Source organism: Zalophus californianus, chromosome 12 (genome assembly GCF_009762305.2).
Source record: "Zalophus californianus isolate mZalCal1 chromosome 12, mZalCal1.pri.v2, whole genome shotgun sequence".
Lineage (NCBI taxonomy): Eukaryota > Metazoa > Chordata > Mammalia > Carnivora > Otariidae > Zalophus > Zalophus californianus.
Window position 1 is genome coordinate 92,312,261 of NC_045606.1, and position 22,500 is coordinate 92,334,760.

The 22,500-nt window shown below is 38.6% G+C and overlaps 1 protein-coding gene across 1 annotated transcript in view; it reads right to left on the minus strand.

Moving 5' to 3' along the window:
- KDM7A (lysine demethylase 7A) overlaps positions 1 to 22,500 on the minus strand; it is an 85,199-nt gene that overhangs the window by 18,091 nt on the left and 44,608 nt on the right. The window contains exons 3-11 of the mRNA XM_027572960.2: positions 20,818 to 20,935; positions 17,587 to 17,747; positions 15,612 to 15,753; positions 15,116 to 15,302; positions 13,778 to 13,940; positions 10,208 to 10,295; positions 8,914 to 9,020; positions 5,850 to 5,941; positions 3,517 to 3,606 (exon numbers count right to left, since the gene is read on the minus strand). Of these exons, the coding sequence (XP_027428761.1) occupies positions 3,517 to 3,606; positions 5,850 to 5,941; positions 8,914 to 9,020; positions 10,208 to 10,295; positions 13,778 to 13,940; positions 15,116 to 15,302; positions 15,612 to 15,753; positions 17,587 to 17,747; positions 20,818 to 20,935 (1,148 nt within the window). The remainder of the gene's footprint in view (positions 1 to 3,516; positions 3,607 to 5,849; positions 5,942 to 8,913; positions 9,021 to 10,207; positions 10,296 to 13,777; positions 13,941 to 15,115; positions 15,303 to 15,611; positions 15,754 to 17,586; positions 17,748 to 20,817; positions 20,936 to 22,500) is intronic.

Below are 22,500 nucleotides of genomic sequence, written 5' to 3' on the forward strand. Positions count from 1 at the left end.
CTTGGAAAAAGACACCATTAAGATAACGAAAAAAGGGACGCCTGGGTGGCTCAGTCGGTTAAGCGTCTGCCTTCGGCTCAGGTCATGATCCCAGTGTCCTGGGATCGAGTCCTGCATCAGGCTCCTTGCTCAGCAGGGAGCCTGCTTCTCCCTCTGCCTGCAGCTCCCCCTGCTTGTACCCCTGCTCACTCTCTCTCTCGCCCACGCTCTCTCTAACAAATAAATAAAATCTTTAAGATAATGAAAAGATAAGCCACAGGCTGTGGGTAAATATTCACTGTATTCATCATCCATGAACGCATGCACGCCAAATGACAAAGAACTTGTGTCTAAAATATATAATGAACTCCTACAAATCAATAAAAACAACATAATTTCTTAAATGGTCAAAAACTTCAAAGCGGTACCTCATAAGAAAAGATATCAAAAACTAATGATGTAATGTATGGTGATTAACATAATAAAAAAAAGATCCACAAATGACCAATGCACAAGATCAACATCATTAGTCTTTAGGAAAATGCAAATTAACACCACAATGAAAGACTATTTCAAACTCTCTAGAAAAGCAAAAATTAAAAGACAGAAAACACCAAACACTAGCAAGAATATAGAATGACAACTCCTACACATTGGTGGTGACAGTGGCACAACCATTTTGGAAAACTGTTTGGCAGATTCTTATAAAGTGGAAATTCACTTATGACTTGGTAACTCTACTCCCAGGTACTTACTTCCCGAAACATGAAAACATGTATTTGCCACAAAAAGACATACAAGGTTGTTTATAAGTTTTATTCATACTGGCCCCATCTGTATATGACCCAAATATCCATCAACAGAAGAAGGGAAAACAAATCACGGTTTATTCATTCAATGGAATACCACTCAGCAACAAAAAAAAAGTACTACCAGCAGATGCAACAACATGGATGAATCTCAAAAGCATTATGCTGAAAGAAGCCAGACACAAAAATAAGATATACTGTATGACTGCCTTTATTTGAAATTAAAAAAACAGGCAAACTAATCTGCGATGAGAGCCACACAGGTTTGAATGATGGTAGCTTATGGTAGTCAGACTGACTAGAAGAGGGAGAAAAGACTTTCTGGGGTGACAAAAATGATTTATAGGTCTCAATGGCACTTTTCATTACACAAGTGTCTACTGAGTTTTCATCAAAACTCAAACTGTACTTTTATGATCTGTGCATTTCACTGCATGCAAAAAGAAAAAAGCTAACTGGGAGCCCTGTGTGAGTAGGGCTTTGTCAACTGGTGGGTTTCATTGTAGGAAGCTGCCTGGGTTGTTCCATCGGAAGGTTTCAAATCACTATCAGTGGATCTTCTTGGTCTAGGAGGTATAGGCCAGGGTGCTAGTGTTTGGAGAGTCAAGTGGAAAAAGAACCATTCACTATGTAGACTGTCACTTAATCCTCTTGTTTTCAGTATGGTACCCATGTCCCTCAGCTGGGTTCAGTGTCCCAAAGTCCAGTCTCAAGTTCAATCTCTCAAACAATTAAACCTCTAGAGTTTTCAGCATGTGTTAAGATAGGGATTTGAAGATCAATTCATTTCTTAAACGGACCTATAATCAATCCTGTTCTCAATCCCACCTCCACTCATATTCAGAGAGTCCTAGTATCCCTAATTCCTGGCTTTTTGTAGGTTCTCCTGCACAAGTAAGACTTGCCTCTGGGCTTTTCCCTCTGCCCACACAATTTTGGCTCTCTCTAGCCAGCTAAACCAGTGATCACTTGTATATTTGCTTTCCAGCTTCCAAATCTGTGCTGGAGTTCATCTCTATTATTCTCTTTGTCTTCAGGAATATCTTTTTTTTTTTAAGATTTTATTTATTTATTTGATACAGAGGGAGTGAGCAAGCACAAGCAGGGGGGTGGCGGGCAGAGGGAGAGAGGGAAGCAGACACCCCACTGAGCAGGGAGCCTGATGTGGGGCTCGATCCCAGGACCCTGGGACCATGACCTGAGCCGAAGGCAGACACTTAACAACTGAGCCACCCAGGTGCCCCAAGGAATATCTTTTTCATTCTTTTACTATCATTTTAGTTCAGGTATGGTTAATCTACCAAGTTTAATTAGAATCCTCTTATTTTATTAAAGGGAAAAGGCTCAATTAAGGGATATGCCATTTAGAAAGCACAAACTAATTTATACTTCCTAACCAGCAGGACAAGAATATAGAATTTTATCTCTGCCCATTAGACCAATGATCATATGAAATCACAAATTATTTGGCATAATGTGGCTGAATGCTTTTTCACATACTGAGAACCTTTTTCATATTTTTATTGGATTGGCATTTCTATTTCTTCTTTAGTGAAATACCTGTTTATTTTCTTTGCACATTTTTCTACAGCCATTTTGTTGCCTTCTGTACTCTCAACCCTCCAATTTTTAAGAAAAAGAAACACGTTGTTGGCTACTTTTGCCCAATTATTCTTGCAGGCATAACTCAGCATTTTAAATTTGTAATGTTAACTTAGTACTGACGTATTTTAGAAATGACATTTATTCAACTATCATTTCACTTCTCTTAGTAAAGATTTATAGTTTTTTTCATATAGACCCACACCTTTCTTACTGAGTTTATCCTTAGTGTTGGTTATCATATATGAGATTTATATATTTATACATCTACATGTATATATTTAAGATTATATATGTGACTTTTGATTAAAAAATCTATTTATATGCAATTACTACCACTCTTTAAAAATAGAAAATATTTTTCTGCCATATCTGAACACCCTGAGAATTATATGAAATTTTCTATCCAAGGATATTAAATGCAGCACTTCATTATTTCTTAGATGTATACCTCTTCCATTCCCCAAACACAGCCCTAATCTAAGCTGTTAAATTACCAGGTAGCCTGCATTCCTCCACTTAATTTCCTTTCAGTTCAAGCTAGACACTAACAGAACCAGCTTCCTGAAGAGTTACTTTAATTAAAATCTCCTTTAATATCCAGAATAGTTCTTAATTAATAAGTTAAAACACGTAATCTCAGATTTTATGGACTTTTATCAAGAGGCATTTACATAACCAAGTTGTTCTAATACTTCAGTCAAGGGGGTCTCCTTGCCTCACACCACCAATAGCAGCCCAGTTTCCAAACCAGCTTCACTTGGCTCTACTCACCCCACCTTACATTTTCTCTCTTCCTCTAATTACTTACCACGTATTCATCTCTGTAGAGCAGAAATGAATGGGATCTGAAATTTTGGGTATGCTGTATTTCTTATTCTTGGAGCATGCTGAAGAAACTAAAGTAACTGGTAACTGCTTCCTTCTTACCTCATTAGGATACAATACTCTAAATTTCTCTGTAGGACTTTGGAAGCCTGAAAACCTGAGAGTCCTTCCAAGATGCAGCTCATTCTATTTCATCTAAGAGTATAAGGGCTTTTGAAGTTTGTAATGTGATGGCAGATCCATTTGCTTCTCAAAGCAGACAGTAACCAAGCATTCAGATGACAGTTTCTACTCTTACCTCTATTGCTCGAATTACTTTTGAAAGTTCTTTAATAAGATGTCCAGGTCTGACATTGTCTGGGATCTCAAAGGCATGTTCAGATACAAGCTGTATTTGGATTAACAAAGATAAGACAACAAAAATTATTTACACTATAATAGACAAAAACTATTTACTAAACAAATTTTGGATTCTCTAGATTTTATAGACATAGCAAAATACTAGTAAGTCAGGTCTCAGAGTTCATGTAGTTGGTACAATAGTCTTTAAGGAGATCCTTATTAACTTACAAAATCCTCTTCGCTTGAGTTAAAGATGGACGGTCTCACAGTGAATTTTGCTTTATACTGAGAAGTAACCCTGTACTCTATCCCTCAAAGCCGACTGTGATTCTAACTACTACTATAATTAGTACAGTAACTAATTAAGTCCAGCATTTAATTCATAATACATTATGAATTAATGTATTGGGAATACAGGCGTGAAAAAAAAATGATCCTATTTCCTATGGGAGGTCTGATTTTGAATAAATTTTTGTAGACGTTTTTTCTTTTACTAGGAAAACGATCCCATCAATAGGACAGAGGAATCGCTGAGTTACCATATCTATCCAAATGCAAACTACTGTCATTACTTCTTATGTCTATTTCTAAATATTAACCTTTGTATCTAAGAACACTTTAATTTTTTAGACGCATTCAATATGCTAGTCTTTACTTTTGCTTTACATCTTCTCCTTGGTTTTAGCATAATTTGCTAAAACAGACTAGTAATAACAGTAAGTGCTAACCATGTGCCAGTCAAGACTCTATACTGTTAAGCACTTTACGAGCATTAACTCATTAATCCTTTCAACAACACTATGACAGAGATACTACTATTATTCTCATTTTACAATTGAGGGAACTAAAGCACAGAGGTTTGCTAGTTTATTAGCAGCACAGCTGAGAGATGAATCCAAACATCTGACTCCAGAGTCCATGCTCTCGAGCACTATGCTGAGCTGCCCTCTCCTGGTGGCATAAGGTGAACAGAGAGTTAAATGCAAACATCATGCTTTTAAAAGAGCACTTCAAATGTCATGAATTAACAGTATTTATTACTGATGTATTTTACCGCACATAAAAATCTCCTACAAAGTTTGTTAAAAAACAAAGGTTCGGATCCTACCACCAATCTACTAAATCAGTATCTCTCAGGGAGGATCCAGGGAGTTTATTTTTTAAAAGATTCTGACAAACACACAAGTTTGAGAACAACTTATCTAAAGCCTTCGGCAGGTAACAAATTATACAGTTTTTGCAACATATACTTTATTTTGTTATTACCTTGTTATATAGTTCTGTAATCTACATGATGACCCCTCTGACACTGAAAAGACCTGATTTACTTTCCGGGTTGCTTCCACAGTGCCTTGCTCTAGTGGGTACACAGTAGCAATGATAATAAAGTGAAAGGAGTAGAAAGTTATTGGGAGAGTAACCTAGTAATAACTGTCTCCCGTATCTCCTAAGAGTAGGATTTTTATTTCAAATGGACATTCAAAAAATTAGTATGGAAATATATTTTCATCAGCTCACGTATCTATCACTTGTTAAAGAGTGGCATGTAAAGTTCCAGGAGCGAAATAAAGAGGAGCAAGTCCCTGGTTTTCAAGAGCTCATAAACCTAGTGTAGGGGACAGGAATATATTACTTTACAGACATTACTTTTAAGTCCACTGGCACAAGAAATGTGCTACATAAGCAGAAGGGAAGGACACGGACATGCTGATTCCAAATGGGGACCTGGGATGACCTCTTGGAGGCAGAAGGATTCAAATGCAAACACCACATTTTAGTGAAAAATGAAAGCTCCTGCTTGAACCTTGACCTCCCTTTTCCTTCATTCTTATGAAAGTCTAGCAGATGGAAAGGAATATTGGCTTTGCCATCACAGAGACCGAGCTTTAGTCCAAGGTCCACCCACAAAATCTTGGGCAAGTTACATAAAATTCTTTGAACCTCAGCTTCTCCATATGTAAAATGGGGATAACGACAGCAGAGGCGAGCTCAAAGTTATTTATTATTATCCTGTAACTACATGTTCATTTCTTAGTCAATATCCTAAGTACATTTGAATTACTTTCTTTTCCAGATTAAAGAAATACTTAGGTACTTTAGTCTCATAAATATAAACATAAACCAACACATTTGTATACACGATACAATAAAATGGAGGTTGTACCAAAAGCGTGATTTCCATTCCCTCGACTGCCACCACTCACGTGGTGCCAAAGCAGCGTAAGGACTCTTGTTTTCGATCTTGCCATAGAAACAATAACAATTATGTCTCCAAAGAAAACGACTTACTTCTTTCTTCATCCATAACTTTAAAGCAGCATGCAGTGCTTTCACTCCCTGTACTAGGTAAGTCTGAGGCTGGAAACCATCTTCTCTCAGTTCTGTGGGGATGGAAGTGGGGTGGGGAAAGGAGTTAAAGTGCTCCAAAGGTAACAGGGTCAGCTTTAGATGCTGAACAACCACCAACTATCAAACTGTGTAACTTCTGAATTCCCAGAAAGAGGCGAAATAAAAAGCAAGAAAGAAAAAGAAACGGAATGACATTAAATGTGGTCATACCGAATGCTCCAAGTAAAAGGAAGCTCACAAACGGTGCTGAGTAAGAGACAAGTCACAGAACAATGTCGGCATGGATCTATTCACACGAACTCTAAAAATGGAAGCCATTAAACTACTGTATCATTTGTGACACAGGTGATAAAACTGAAGAAAAGGATTACCACAAAAGATAGGGGGTTCTCTTTAGAAGGTAGGGAGGAGGGTGCAATGGGAAAAAAATGACTGGATGTTTCAAAGGTACTGGCAAAGCTGAGCCAGTGGTACAGGCGACCCAGGTGAGCCTTATAATTAATATTTAAACTGTTAGAACTGTGTGTATGTATGTATGCAGTGTGCGGTCTATACAGTCAGCTACGGGCATGACATAGTTCACGAATACGAAGGTAAACACACACACACACACACACACACACACACCTTTTCTAGGTCTTTAAAATTATCTGAAACCCACAAAAAATATATTAGATATGGTCTAAAATTCAGGTAAGTTGAAGCAAAAGCAAAAGGTTTCACTTCGGTCCAACGGCTAATTTACTTACATAAGTCCAAAATTAGTTCACTGTTTTATTATTACTGACACTAAACACAGTTAAGTTTCATACAATCTCTCCTCATTTAACCCACCATATAAGCCTTGTAACAGTTTGACAGCTGGTAAATGACAGGCCACAGTGGTAAGTTAAAAGATCAGGGATGAAAGAACATAATGTGGCATAACAAGACCACCATCCCTGCTTCCAGGATGATTGCCTAGGATGATGGCAATTGGTACAATGGTCATTTTGCCCCAGCCTTAGTGGGACTGGATTGACTCACTAGTACTGCCAGGTATCCTATCCTGTACTGATCCAGTTGATGAAATAAAAATATGCTAAAACCTGATCTACCAATATCCTTTTACAGTAATCTCTTTTAAGTCGTTAATGTATAGGGTCATCTATTCAATCAGACCTCAACATTTCTGAACTCTCAATGGCCTAAAACAAAGGCTAAATCATTATTCTAAGACTAAGCAATTTGCCGTTTGTGGCTGCAAGAGGAACAGCAAGATTTTACCTTTCAGATAAATTCTTAATTTTGTTCTAAAAAGTTGACTGATGAACCCCCGCTTGAACATCAGGAGAAAGCATCACTTGAGGGGTGGGTGTATGTTAGTGAGGACAGAAAAGATGGAAAAAGACTCTGAACTTTCTGCGTACTGAAATGCCAATCTCTTATCTGGAGGGTTCAGTAACTGGGTTTTATTTCCAAAACACAAGGACATTTACAAATTATTTGTAATTATTTGTAAGTGTTCCTATTTTTCTAGGCTCCTACTTGGATAGGAGACTGAAAACTTTACTGCCGGCACAGTAGTACTCTACTGGAAACTACATACGGCAACTCTACGTGTGGTCCCCTGTGAGATTCCTGCAGCCAAGACACCAGGACACACTGAAGATGAGCTGCCTCAGTCTCACCAATACCTGAAAACACTGATTAAGTCAGAGACTCAGGATACGGATGCATTTCTGGAGAGAGACTGGTCTTGTGGAGAAAGCAGCCAACCCTCTTCATCTCCTCCTTCCATCATACATATATACCCGCAGCACGTCAGGACACTGATCTCTATACTGCTGCAAGGTGTGGGATGGGGTCCTGCTGTTCCTTCCAAAGAGAGTGAGGTGGTTTTTTGGTTTTGTTTGCGGAGAAAATCTTAAGTGATTTTATCATTTAATTCTGTGCGTGCTACCCTGGGAAGTAAGTTATTGTTTCTTTTCATTTTACCTTTTCTTCTTGTGCAACTTTTAAATGGGAAAAAAAAAACCCATATGTTTAGAACAGACTTTACTGTTTAATCTGTTTCTGTCCTTCTGAGAGTTCATTATAATAGTAGCACTATGTGCAAACTGATTAGAAAAGTCAGACAACACAAAAACCAGACAAACTGTATTCTCATGGGCAAAAGCGAAAGAACAGATAGAAGAAGACGTGACAATCAGTCTCCAACTTGACTGCTCAAAGATTATTAAATCAAAGTTAAAACACCAAAATCTGAAATTCTACATAAAAAAAGGTAGCTAAGTATAAATAAATGTCCCCTCCCAAAACCATTTTCTTCAACAGACTCGTAGCCTGACCTTCAGCTGGTTTGTGCTAAAAGGTGCCTTGGACCAGCCAGCATCGTAGTCATAATGGTAATGGCACAGGCACTCCCTGGTTCTCTCAGGACATGAAAAATTCCCTCGATTTTTTTTTTTAAAGATTTTATTTATTTATTTGACAGAGACACAGCGAGAGAGGGAACACAAGCAGGGGGAGTGGGAGAGAGAGAAGCAGGCTTCCTGCTGAGCAGGGAGCCCGATGCAGGGCTCGATCCCAGGACCCTGGGACCATGACCTGAGCCGAAGGCAGATGCTTAATGACTGAGCCACCCAGGTGCCCCTTCCCTCGATTTTTTAAAGCAAATGTGTGGGAACACACATGACAGTACCAGTCCTGTAGTTTGAACTGCACTTTTGCGAGGGCGGCACATGTGCACGTGTGACAGTGTGTGCGGCTGCTGGAGTCCAGGGTGAGGTGAACGTTTTTCAGTTTTACCTGTGCTGTTCTGATGCAGCTCTTCGCAGATCTGATTTTTAAGGCTACGGACTAGAGACTCTGACGTGCTAAAAAGGCTCCTGACAGGAAATCATGCATGTTTTAAAAAACAAAACAGGAGCAATAGCTACACCGTAATAAGGGGCCCCTCTTTCTACCAGTGGCTTTTCACGAATTTACAAACATCGTGCATCATAATGTACAGATTAATTACCTTTCAAGGTTTCCAGCAAATTTTTGGCTACAAACCAACATATGGCTTCAAAGAAAGGGAATTTGAAAAGATCTGGTGTTTTTAGCCTTTTTTCCATCTCATAACACCTAGAGAAAATTTGAAGAAATTTAGTATTAATACTAGCATTTCCAAGTTAAATGGAGGCAACCAACTTAAGGAAAATAAAACGAGCACACGTTTGAGTTAAGAATGAACTGTGATCTTATCCAGGTCTGACCTTAACAAATCCAACAGCATACTGAAGATTTACACTGGTCTTCCCCAAAGATCAGAACCTTGGGATATGCATCGTAGTCTTAGCAGAAGGAATTTTATAAGGGTTCCACCATAACAAATAAAACAGTATGTGTAGCAAACAGCGCCCTGCGTTAGCACCACAACACCCACTCTGGGAGTTTTCTTTAGGCTCTGCTAGGCATCCAGGCTCAAGGACACACTTGGCGCTGGTCGAGGTGAGAAGACGGGACCCACAGCTCGCCACAGTGTTATTCTTCTGTGGGAGTCCTGGCGGCAGTCCCTACAACCAGTAGTCCTCTTTCCCCCAGGGACACTCCAGGTAAAGAAACAAGATTCACATTTGGCGGTGTGGGAGGCGCCCTGGCTTCGAGCTTCCTGCCACTATTTCTCGAAACACCTCCACAGACACATAGCTTCCAGGGTTCCCCTTGGGCATGCCAAGTTACACGAGTCACCACATTCAGGAAAGCCCAAAGATACGGATTCTGACTAGGTATCTCTAGTTCTCCCAGTCCTGATGCGGTTAATCAGTCAGAAGTCATTTTACCTTAAACAGTGGAGCCTGGTAACATTCTACTCTCTTTAGGCTACCAGGGAACAGAGTTACCCAGAGGTCAATCTCAGACATAAGGGAAAACAGCCGTTAATCCTTTACCCGCAGCAAAACTAAAGCAGCAATCCTGACTTCGGATTACTTTCCGCCAGCACCATGCCTCACTGGATTTGGTTCATTTCCCTAACTGTAAAAACAGCCAAAGGACAGAGCCCACACATTTTTATAAAATTTTGAAATTCAGGGATATATTTAGTGTCAAACTGAATAAATGCCTCTTCTTGTTTTCCGGCTTGAAATGCACCAGGGAGCCTTCCTAACAAAATCTTATGAGAATCCGTTGGGTTTAAAGGTCTGATTCCTAGCGATTCCTCAGGTCCCACCTCCAGGAGAGCGCAACTAAAATATACTGCTGAATTTATTCGTTTGAAACTTTAAAAATAACAGAAAAAACAGAAGATCCTTTAGACACTGATGACCAACCTGAGCTGCATGCCAATGTTAAGGTTATGCAGAAAGTTCCCCCCGAAAGCCATACAGTCCTGAGACGTGAGCACAGCATGAATCCACCCTGAACGGTTGAAACATACGTCAGTGAGTTTCCAATAGTTAAACCCAACAAATGTGATACCTACCTGCGAAATGAGAAACTCAAAATACCGACATCAGTTCACTTCATACTCCACCAGAGCTGGAGAAGTTAATGCCTATTATAATCTGGAGACACATTCGTTCAAGTATTTATTAAATACCGATTATATGCCAGACTCTGTGCTGACTTTCAGAACAAATATATTGATCCAATCAGACAAAATCATGGTACAAGATAGGTGATGGTTTTTGTGGTTGCTGCTGTTTTAGTTTTTTAGTTTAAAAACACAATCCACGTTTTCTAAAATAAATTCATTGCTATGCAATAAAAACACAATCCAATTTCACATTGAAAATGTTTCTCTAAGAGGAGTCAAATGCAGTAAGAATGAAGTGAGCACATTTCCATTAAATGAACATGGGACTGGCTGCACACTTCACTTCTTTAGTGTCATCCTGAAATGAGCAGTGCTCTGAGGGACCAAGCAAGGAGCAGAAGTGGAACTCAACTGGAGACCTGGCGCTAAGAAGAAAAAGGGAGATCACCCACATTTCGCTGTGGAGGGTTATGGGTCCTAAGATACAAATGTTGGCAATTAAGATGATGTCCTATTTTCTCATAAATATGTTTTCAAAGTAAGAATCATTTCTAAGAATCATTTCTATGATGCCTAACTTTTGAAAACAAAATCCATAGACTGAACATAAAGCCTTCGTATAAAAATAAATATGTACAAATATGTTTGCGAGTAAAAATTAGCTATTAAAATAAATCCCATTTTCTTTATATTTTTCATTTGTTGATCCCTCATTATGCTGTGACATGGAAAAAATTCCATTAAAGACTGACTTTCAAGTGGTGCCAATTGCGTGCTCAAAGGCACAAAGCCTAGAGCTTCACCCTGAAATCACAAATGAAAAATTTTTGTCAGCTACAAATCCTACCGATCAGTGGTTCTCAAAAGAGGCAGCACTGCCTGTAGAGAATGTTTTGGAATGTTTGGAGGACTTTTTTTGATTGTCTCAATGATCAAGAGGCATTAGCGACATTACATGAGCGAGAGCCAGGGATGCAACAAGCAGGCCACTCCAGATAGTAAGAAACAGTCATGCATTACTCAGGACTCTTTGCTGGGCATTCACATAGGTACAAAATCTGTCATTAATGGTCTAAGTCTAGAAACTGTAAGTCCATTATATAAGTAAGCAAAGTATTTTTTGCATAGTTTTGGCACAATTTTCCAGGAATACAACTGCTCTGTAAATTGAAGGAAACTATAGTTTGTCTGGAAATTTATCAGTTGCCAGCTACCCTGGGAAAAAGCAACAGTCCCTAGGGCAGTGGTTGTCTAAGTGTGGTCCCCAGACCGGCAGCAACAGCCAGCAATTGGGAACCTTTAGAAATGCAATTCTCAAACTCCCCCCACCCCCCAGAGCTACTGAATCAGAACTGCTGGGGATGAGGCCCAGCAATCCATGTTTTAATAAGCCCTCCAGGTGATTCTAATGCTCAGTGACATTTGAGAACCATTAATCTACACCAATGCTATGGAATTCGAGTTGCCAGTCATACACCTGTATGAGCAGGCACATTCTGAAATAGTATTTTATTATAAATTGCTTTTTAGTTTCTTCTTTCTATTCTAGTTATATCATTACATCAATTTGGGGGCAAATAATTGGTATAGGACGTTATAGCATGAATGAATTTGAATTCAGGATTTTGAAGAGAGCACAGCGAAATATTTTTTGCAAAAGGGAGCCCTGGGAAGAGGAATTAAGGGAGGAGCTGAGCCCACACACAATAAAAATATTGATACTTATCTAGATTTTATAAATTCTGGCATGTATTCATTCATTTATTCAATACATATTTATTATTACATACACCAGAGGCAAGGCAAGAAAGCAAGGCCTGTGGCAACAGATCCCTGTGAACTCTGCAGTCATTAAGGTCACCCAAATCAGAAAAACGTACTTCTCAAAACCAGTGGCTGGGAGAGTCCACACCCCACATTCAGTCACATCTCAAAGTGACACTCCTAATACCTATACTTGAGGCTATAGCTAAGGCTGGTATTCAGTCCCTTTCCAGGGTCCCTCAAAATATACCCGCTGCCTCCAGTGTCCCAGGACAGCAGCCCAGATTCTTAGAGCAGGCTTGGCCTTAGATAGCAATGTAGAGCTGACCCGTTAAAATTGAAAGCATGTCATCAAAATTATAAAATTTTGTGCAAAGGACATTACAAAGAACATATAAAGAAAGTGAAATGATAAGCCCCAGAACAGGAGAGTTACTTGCAAATCATGTATCTGGACATATCTAGATCATATATCTAGTATGCAGAATATGTCAAGAACACTTACAACTCAACAATAAAAAGACAACCCAACTTAAAAATGGGCAAAGAATTTGAATAGACATTTCTCCAAAGATAGATATACAAACAGCCAATAAGTACAAGAAAAAAGTTCAGCATCATTACTCATTAAGGAAATGCAAATCAAAACCACAATAAGACACCATTACTTCACATCTACTGGAATGGTCAAAATAAAAAAGATAATTACAGTGTTGGTAAAGACGTGGAGAAATTGGAACATGTGTACAGTGCTGGTGGGAATGTAAAGTGGTGCAACCACATGGAAAAGAGTTTAGCAGTTCCTCAAAAAGTTAAACATCATAAACTCTATGGCCCCACAGTTTCATTACTAGGTATATATATATAACCAAGAGAAATGAAAACCATACCTCCACACAAAAACTCCTACACAAATGTTCAAAGCATCACTATTCATAACAGCCAAAAAATGGAAACAACCCAATGTTCATCAACTGATGAATGGATAAACAAAATGTGGTTTATCCATATAGTGGAATATCATTTGGCCATAAAAAGTAAGGAACCGCTGACATGTGATACCACATGGATGAGCCTAGTAAACATTAAGCTAACGCAAAGAAGCTAGATACAAAAGACCACGTATTCCACATATTAAACATGAAATATCCAGAGTAGGCAAATCCACAGAGATAGAAAAGTACAATAAGTGGTTGCCAGGGGCACAGGGGAGGGGGAATGGGGAACACCTGCTAACTGGTAGGGTTTTCTTTCTGAGGTGATGAAACGTTCTGGAAGTGGTATGGGTGCACAAGTTTGTTAATCCACCAAAAAACACTAACTTGTACACTTTGAAAGGATAAATATTATGGCATATGAATTTTATCTGAACAAAAATTAAAATGAAGGCAAATGACATAAAACACAATTCCAAAACAGATCCTAACTACAAGAGAAGCCCTCTAAGGGTCAAAGCAATGAAAAGTTCAAGATCAGAATTCTCTCTCAGGCTATGCAAAGCTCTTTCTCAACCATGTTAAAGCCAGAGGTTCTAATAAAAAGCCGACTCCATGTGACTGAGCATCAACTATGGGGAGAGGGGATGGGAGGAAAGCCTTACCTGTAGGAACAAATAAAGTATGTCCCTGCTTTACCACACATTTGTAGCATTTATCCACCTTATCTCCAAAGAACACCTCACTCTGGGTCACAGATGAACTCCAAGACTCATAAAGTGCCAAGTTTTCATCTGTTGGCTTTATCAAATAGAAAATCTTCTCACCCTAGAAGGAAGTAATCACACTATTTTTGAAAAAAAAAAAATGCCAATCTTAGGATGGCCTACACGGATCAATATTCCAATATAATGATCTAAATTAGATAATTATCAGATTTTTTAGGCTCAAGAGGACATCTTTCACAAACTGATCAATAACTATTGCCCTTATTAAGCATCTTCACAAAAGCTAAAGCTCCCCCTCCAAAATATGACCAGGAGTCAATAAAGTAGCATTGGAGAAACATCACAAACATCTTACTGATCTCATTTTCAAGGTAGGGAAATAAATACATGTTAACAGGCCCAGGTCACAGAGTCATCTCTGCAAACTTTGCCCTTGCCCCTAAGATCTATAATTATTTTTTAAAGACCTGTAAATAAACTTCCTTTAATCAACTAACCCTTTGCCTTCTCATAGAGAAGAAGAACAGGAGCTCAAGGACACAGCATCGAATACAGTCCAGAGCCCTGCTGAAGCACAGGCATTGTATACAGATGAAGATCTGGTTCTAGACCAGCACTGTCCGATAGAACTGTGTGTGATGATGGCAGTGTTTTGTATCTGTGCTATACAATACACTAGTCATAAGCCACGTGTGGCTACTGAGCACTTGAAATGTGACTAGTGCAAATAAGGAACTCAATTTTAAATTATATTTAATTATAATTATTTAAATTTAGCCACATGTGGCCAGTGGCTACTGTACTGAATAGTGCAGTTCTAGATAAAGCAAGGTCAATATAAGCTGCCAAGAAGAATTAGTATTTTCATGGGCATTTCTGACTTATTCAACTAGCTGTCCTGGCCTACCTTTAAAATCAGAAGCAAATATTACTGTAATTTTGCTGTAATCTGGTATTTGATTCAGGGATTATCAGTTGATAATTGACTAGGGCGAAGAGGAAACAAAGAGACAAAAGGCTACAAGAGACCAATTTATAAGATGGGGACAAAAAAAGGAAACTAAATATAAATTAAAAACTCATGGTGGCCCCTCCATTACTTGAGATTTAAAAAAACAAAAACATAATGCTTAAAGGTAAAATGCTGGATCCTACTTAAAAAGTACAAAAACTTCCCTCTTTATAAATGTCATTTACAGCAAATGAATGCATTCCTGGGAAAATAGGACTAAATGTTTCTGTCAATGAGAGAACAAAGAAATACCCCAATCTTACCCAGAGGACATGGTACCAAACTGAAGTTCCACCAAAGTCAATGTGGAAATCTGTGTAGCTGTCTTGAACTCCCATTAAGCAGTATTTCTGAACAAATGGCTTGGGAAAAACTGAATCATCTGGCCAATAATTTTCCACCCAGGAAAGTTTTCTGGCTATATCAGGGACCTCCACCAATTCAGACATCCTTTAAAAAAACAAACACACATATACACACATACCCACATCATGCAAATTAAAAGTTCTTAAAGTTTCATCTCCTATCTCAACCCAAACCAAGAAATTAAATAGAACTCTAGGTTAACAACAATACTTAAAAGTTTAAAATTCATCATATTTCTAAATATTCTCTGCGTGCCAAAGCAAAATGTACAACAGTGCTATTACTGGACCACTTTAGAAGTCATAATTAGGTTTCTTACTAAAATAAATTTATCATTTAACTACATTTAACTAACACTGAGAAGACTAAACCAAAATGTCCAGAACTACTCACTTTGTATCTGAAAATTCAAGGCTGATCACATTTAACACTTTTGGTCTGTTAGGATTCGTGAAGTATTTAACATAATTGTGAAGGGTCATTTTGCTGTCTGCCTGCCTTGCCACATCAATGACATCTATCACTTTGTCACCACCTGCAGAGAAAAATTATAGTCTTAGTATTGGGCTTAAGAGTTACATCAATAGATGCCCTAAACAAAAATATTTTAAAAACTGTATTTACTTAAAGCCAACCATAAAACTATGTAGCCTAGACAAAGATTCTGCCTGTATCCTTACTTTTTAAGTCCAACTGGAACTTTTGGAAAAGGGGGATGCTTTTGAGGGAAAGAATGAAGCAATTAAGACAGTTACTAATTAACACAAGTGAGAAAACTTAAATGTTTACGAAGTTTTCTACACACTAATGACTTCTTGTGTGCAGCTCACACTGACAAAAATGCATTATATTGGTATGTGGGAACTGTGCTACATGCTCTGAGTTTCCACATCCTCATGCATAAAATGAGGAGACTGACTTCGTCCTTTCGCTTCTGTAACACCTAAGATTCTATCATTTAGAAAAACCAGTCAGTCACTGTGGAATTAGTGTACAATGTAACCATGACAATTTCTGCTTGCCAGGTAGTGTCTTCTCTTCTAACACTCTGTTTCAAGAAAAAAAAAAAATCAGTGGTTAGGAAGCAAAAATCAGTTCATATTAATGCATGTGAAATGAGTTCTCAATTGGGATTTAGAATTTTCCTAGAAAACCATGAGGCATCTCTCGCACATCACTGTATTGTCACCCTAGAAAGCATACCCAGTTTTGCAATGTCCTACAGAACAGACAAATGGAATTCAAAATATGGCAATATTTAATCAATCTGAAAGAGAAATCAAATAAATGCCGTTTTCTTAACTTTAGTGTAATGTTGTATTAATGCACTGCCTAGTAGACTTTATTTTATACTTAAGAGGCAAACAGTTCAGTTAACTGAAGCATTCTGCAGTACTAAAAAGTAAACTATCTAGGCGTTGGACTATTTTTTCCTATACTTATATTACACTAGCCACTTATTTTACAGTGCTACTTATGCAAACAGGCTCGGGTTAAACCTCAGCCTCATCCCCTAGTTTATCAAATAATTCAGAAGTAGCTGAATGTGAATTCATGACATTAAGCTGGGTTTCCTCAGCGAAGCAGTTATCAATGAAAACTGTCACCCAATGGCTCAATAAAGGGTCAAGTTCTCAGACATTTTATACTCAGGAGATAATGCACTGCAGTAAATGTACAGTTCTGAGTCAAGTTCGATTTGAGATCTAATCCTCAAAAAAAAAACTCTACCTACAGCTGACATGGAATGGGATCTACATATAGTCAGTTTTACCTATAGATACCAGGATTAGAATGAACAAAATGACTAAGAATGTCAGGAAGACCGCAACAGAGAAATGGTTTTCCCCCTTGTTTCTTATACCTTTCTGGGCCTCAAAATCGCACACTGAGTCCAGACACCATGAGGTGGCAATATCATCCAGTCATGAATATAGAAACGGCTTGAACATGGTCTCCTCTTTTTTCCAGCCTTTCTCTAGGTACCAGAGGTCAATGATCCCACTCCTGAATGCTACAGAGTCCTAGAACCAGTCCAATTTCCCAGTGTCTTCCTCCTGGTACCTGTAGTTACGCCTCAGCAACTATTTCTCCTAAGCAAGTACCAGAAAATTTGATGATAACAAAAAAAAAGTGGCAGGATGAGGTTGAATAAATAAAACAGATCAGGTGTTTCATTCTCTTTTTCTGACAATTGTAGGTTTGCTCAGAAGAAACAGTTTTCAACTTAGGTGATCCTGAACTTCACTTTTCCTGACCCAGAAAACTAAACTAACATCTCCTCACTCAACTTCTAATGTAATTAGAACACTACTACTACTACTTTTACCACCACTTTCCCAAGTACTTAAAGGAATCAAGTGCGTACCTACATAGCGTTCCACATCCATGACAGAAAAAGCAGGTGGAGGGAGCCTGAGTCCCAGGTCATCTAATTTGGGGACCATAATAGGAACTTCAAATCCATGTTTCTCCAGGTATCTTTGTGTCAGCTGGCTGCCATGCATCTTTACAATGATTTCATCAGCACTAAGGAAAACATAAGAGTAACATGTCATCTTTGTTGGAAAGTTCACTTTAAAAGAAAAATAGTCTGGTAACGGGTTAACTCATATACTATATTATTGTCTGTATCAGCAGTTCTCAACCTATCATACCTGATTCTCCTTTCTAGAACAAATGTTTTATTAAGTCCCTTTTACTATCCTAAAGTAAAAGTCATAGATAATTACTTCAATATATACAATTGGAAAAATATATATGTATTATATTAAATGCCTTCACCAAAACGAGAAAATTAGCTTATAGCAAAATATATATTTCAATATGTAAATGTTTAGATAACTACACTAGAAGAGATAACATAATAATAGAATGATTACAACTTGTTGTAACGAGTGACTGAATTTAAGAGAACTAGATCAGAAGCCACTAACCACGAGCTGTGCAGGAAATCAGAAGAGCAAAAGGTAAGGGGGCACATTAGAATAAAAATTGGTGTCAGGATAAGTAAAACAGTTAAGATTCTATCTGGCTATAAAATTCTACACAAATATTTGTTAGACATTTCAAAGTCTCACGGACACAGAACAATCCACTGTTGTCCTGCACAACAGAGGACGACTAGCTTCCATGGTCCCCGTCCATTGAGACAAATGTGGAAAATGAACTCCCAATTTATCTGTTACAACCAGTATTTTGTAAGTTACAGCAAGTGGTCACCTTAAGCCAATAAAAAGGGATTCTCAACCCCAGCTGCCCACTCTCATGAGTAACACGTCATAAGCATCACACTTAAGTGTGGTTTGTCTCTTTCCACTGTCCTCTAACCATAAGTCAAAGATCTCTTTAAATGGGGATGTTCTAGATTTTATCTCCCAATTGCTCCCAGAATGCAGCTGTTATACATTCAAAAAAGAACACTTGCTTTACAGCTTAAAACACAACAGTTGCCATTTACACAATCAGACCTTAACTGTCTTGATGTCACCTGCAGCCTTGGCATCAAGAAGACAAGAGATACTGGTTCTCTGAATTATTGGGTTCTGATCTGTCCACCCTCTCCATAAGAAAAGGTCAGTTTGAAGCTCCCCAAAATGAGACAGACTTTTTCTGGATAGTCTTATATTTGAAGGGTTTAGATCTCCTTCATCTGACTCACTGAGTTCTGTACTGCCTTTTAGTTTCCCCACAATCATCTACCAGTTGTCCTCTTTCCCCAAACTCTGAGAATAAAACAATTCCCTCAACTCCAATCTGAGGAAGAATTTCGAATCACTTGTACTTCCTGATCTTTTTATTTGTGGTGTTTTACTTACCCTGTAGATCAAAAATATATAAATACAAGTGCTTAAAAATATAGGTACATTATTATTTGCAAGAGAAAAAAATTGGAGACAAACTAAACATACACCATCGAGGGATGGTTAAGTAAATTATGGTGAATATACACAACTGCATACTACACAGCAGTTGAGGGAGGTAAATTTTTGTATACACAGGGAAAGATACCGATGAAATAGAATAAAGCAAGCAAGCTGCACATCATATGCATAACATAACCCCATTTTATTTTTTAAAAATTAGATGCACATATATACACACACACACATCCACACATATACATAAAAAATATTTTTAATGTAATCATTTGTGTAGAAAAATGTCTCAAAAGGCTTACCCTAAGTTTTAAAATGAGGGGGAGGAGGTGAGATAACCTGTTCCCTTTATTTTATACACTTCTGTGTTAATCACATCAAGTATGTGTAATTTAATTAATTACTGTCACTCTATATGTGGTTTTAAATGATGGGAAGGTTTATGGAGTTAAACAAAATAAAACCAAAAACCTTTGATTAATGGTAATTAGAGTTTAGACATTTGTGACCATCCCTATAACCTGCTCTCCTCGGTTATTACTCTGGTACAGAGGCCACAGGCAGCACCAGGCCAGGGTTTTTAACACTGTTCTTTCAGGTCACAAGCCTATTTGAAAAAAATAAAAGCCACGGCTCCTCTTCCTGAAAAACGCACATTCACATGTTGACACTAAACACTTTATACAGGCTTAAGAAACTCACAAGCCTCTCTGAAGCCAGTTCATAGACCCAGGCTGAAAACTCTGGCCCTAGGCTCCAAACCAATCCAGGAAAACAAACATTCCTCCAACCACTTTGAAACTGATAAAAGAGAATATTTGAGACAAAGGCCTTTAATATCACAGAAGTCATGTGGAAACCACTGTGGAAAGCTCAGCAGACCTGAGAGAGCCAACATTATGTGCAGATCAATTATATGTTTCTGTTTAAGGATTAAGGGGGAGAGGGATAGACCGGAATGTTAAAGACTGTGAAGAAATAGCAAGGGTTTTATAGTTACAGGATCTGAAATAATTCCGTAATAGGCTGCATGTGATGTTGAGATTTAAATTTAAATTATGCTTCCCTTAACAAGCCTGGATATGATCTTGTGTAAAAGGCTATTAAGCATTATCACTTTAAATAGATGTCAGGCAGCGAGCAGGAAATGATCTAAATTAGCATGATTAAATGCTGTGTAATACTTTTGACTCTCTCTGAGCCACAGAGAAGTCAAACACTTCCCATTATCTTTTAAAAATCAAAAAGCCCAGTCCTGCTGCCACCAGAGAGACTGAGCAATGGGTATGGGTACCTCTGACAGACCCAGGGTAGAGAGAGAGATATGAAAACAACCCAAGAAAAAAACGGAGTTTGAAAATCCGAACAGGTGAGGTGACAGGGGAAGACAAGCAGCTGTTGCATATCACGGGGAGCCCAGTCCTGGGGATGACTACCTTACGTGAGTGTATCTCAAATTTTCTGGACGGAGATCCACAGTTAGTGTATTTTTACAAGGTGCGCGGGTACACATACGTATGACACGGCAGGTCCATGAGCCTGCGCCTATCCACTCCTGTTACTTACGACGCGCCACTAGTTTGTTTCTATTTCATGAAAAAAAACAAGAGTAAAAAGCTGAGAACGGGTGGCAACCTGAAGTCTGAAAACATTGCTTTAGATTACGCCACTTTACTAGGTGACATTCTCAGGTTTTCTTCGGCAGGAACAAGCGTCCGTACCTCGGGAAGACTCGAGAGCGCAAGCCCCTGACGAAAGCCCTCGTCCCGGCCTGCACCGGCCTGCAGCCGTCATCGGCTTCCGTGTAGTCGTGCCGGTGCCAGTTCCTCCGCTTCTTCACTGCGTTTTTAGGAGATTAAAAAAGAAAACAGTTGTGATAACTGGTGATACCATGTACTTCCTAAAAAGTGTATTCTATATGATCAGAAAGAATAACAACTATAAGCGCAAAAAACCACTCCCTTTTTAATTCATTTCCAGGCTGAAGTGGTAAATTTTACTTTGTGTAAGGCCACAATTATAGGCGATTAACTGTGGATTTTTAAAAATCTACTCTTGTATGTTAACTAAGTAGAATTTAAATAAAGTTTTGAAAAGAAGAGAGCATTAAAAAATGTTTTTAAATCTCTTTTTATTTCAAAAAAATTTTAAATCAGCAAATTCAAATTAGCAGATGGAGCTCATTACAATATCCACACTTACACTATTATAAAATATCACGATTATTTTAAATCATGATTTTCACTAGACCATGAAGTCATAGTATGATTTTTAGGAATCATCCAAGTCACTGATCCCACATGAGAAATCTATTTTAACAGCACAGTTCCCTTCGCTTATGTCAAGATCTATCCCCAAAATAAGCAGGCTTACACTGCCACAAAAGAAGAGCAGGTGGCTTCCTCATAATTAAAGGAAGGAGGAATGACAGAACAAATAACTTTATGATTAGTTCTAATGCTCAGATCCTGTGACTCTACAGCTCTGGGCAGCTACAACCTTCAAGAGTCATGGCAATCAACATCAGGAGACACTTGGATTGGACTCCTAGTTCAGCCGTAACTCACTCTGCAACCTTGGGCAAGTCATGCGACACGTCTGGGTCCAGTTTCCTCAAATGGAAATGAAGGGAGGAGTGCTGTCTCCTTCCTTCCTTCCTTCCTTCTTTCCTTTCTTCCCCCCTCCCTCCCTCCTCCTTTTCTTTTTTTTTTTTTTTTAAGGAGTGCTGTATTTCCAACCATGCTGAGGAACCCTTAATAAAGGGGAAGATGGGGAAGAGGCCACAAAAGGAACGCTGGATCTCATTCTGCTTTCCACCAGGGCAGCACCACCTACAGCCCTTTCGTGTGTTAGCAATGTAAGATGTCAGTTTTATATCTTTTCTTAAGTTTGAAAATCACTCTTAAGGGACTCCTGGGTGGCTCAGATGGCTAAGCGTCTGACTTCGGCTCAGGTCATGATCCCGGGATCCTGGGACTGAGTTCCACATCAGGTTCCTTGCTCAGTGAGGAGCCTGCTTCTCCCTCTCCCTCTGCCCCTCCACCTGTTTGTGCTCTCTCTACTCTCTCTCTAACAAATAAATAAAATCTTAAAAAAAAAAAAACCACTCTTAAGCCTAAAACCTTCATGATTCTGGGAAATGTACTAAAGTCTACAACTAGCTTAGAATGCATGAAAAAATAAGATGGATACATAAATAGACAGTGAGATAGTTACACAGACTGTGTGGTAAAGCAAATAATGTAAAATATTAAGAGTAGGGTCTACATGGTGAGTTTGGAGGTACTCCCTACAGAAGTCTTTCAACTTTTCCCATATGTTTGAACATTTTCTAGTAAAACATGGGGCAGGGGCAACTCTATGAGTCTAAGTTATTCCAAACCTTCACCCTAAAAGATCATAAT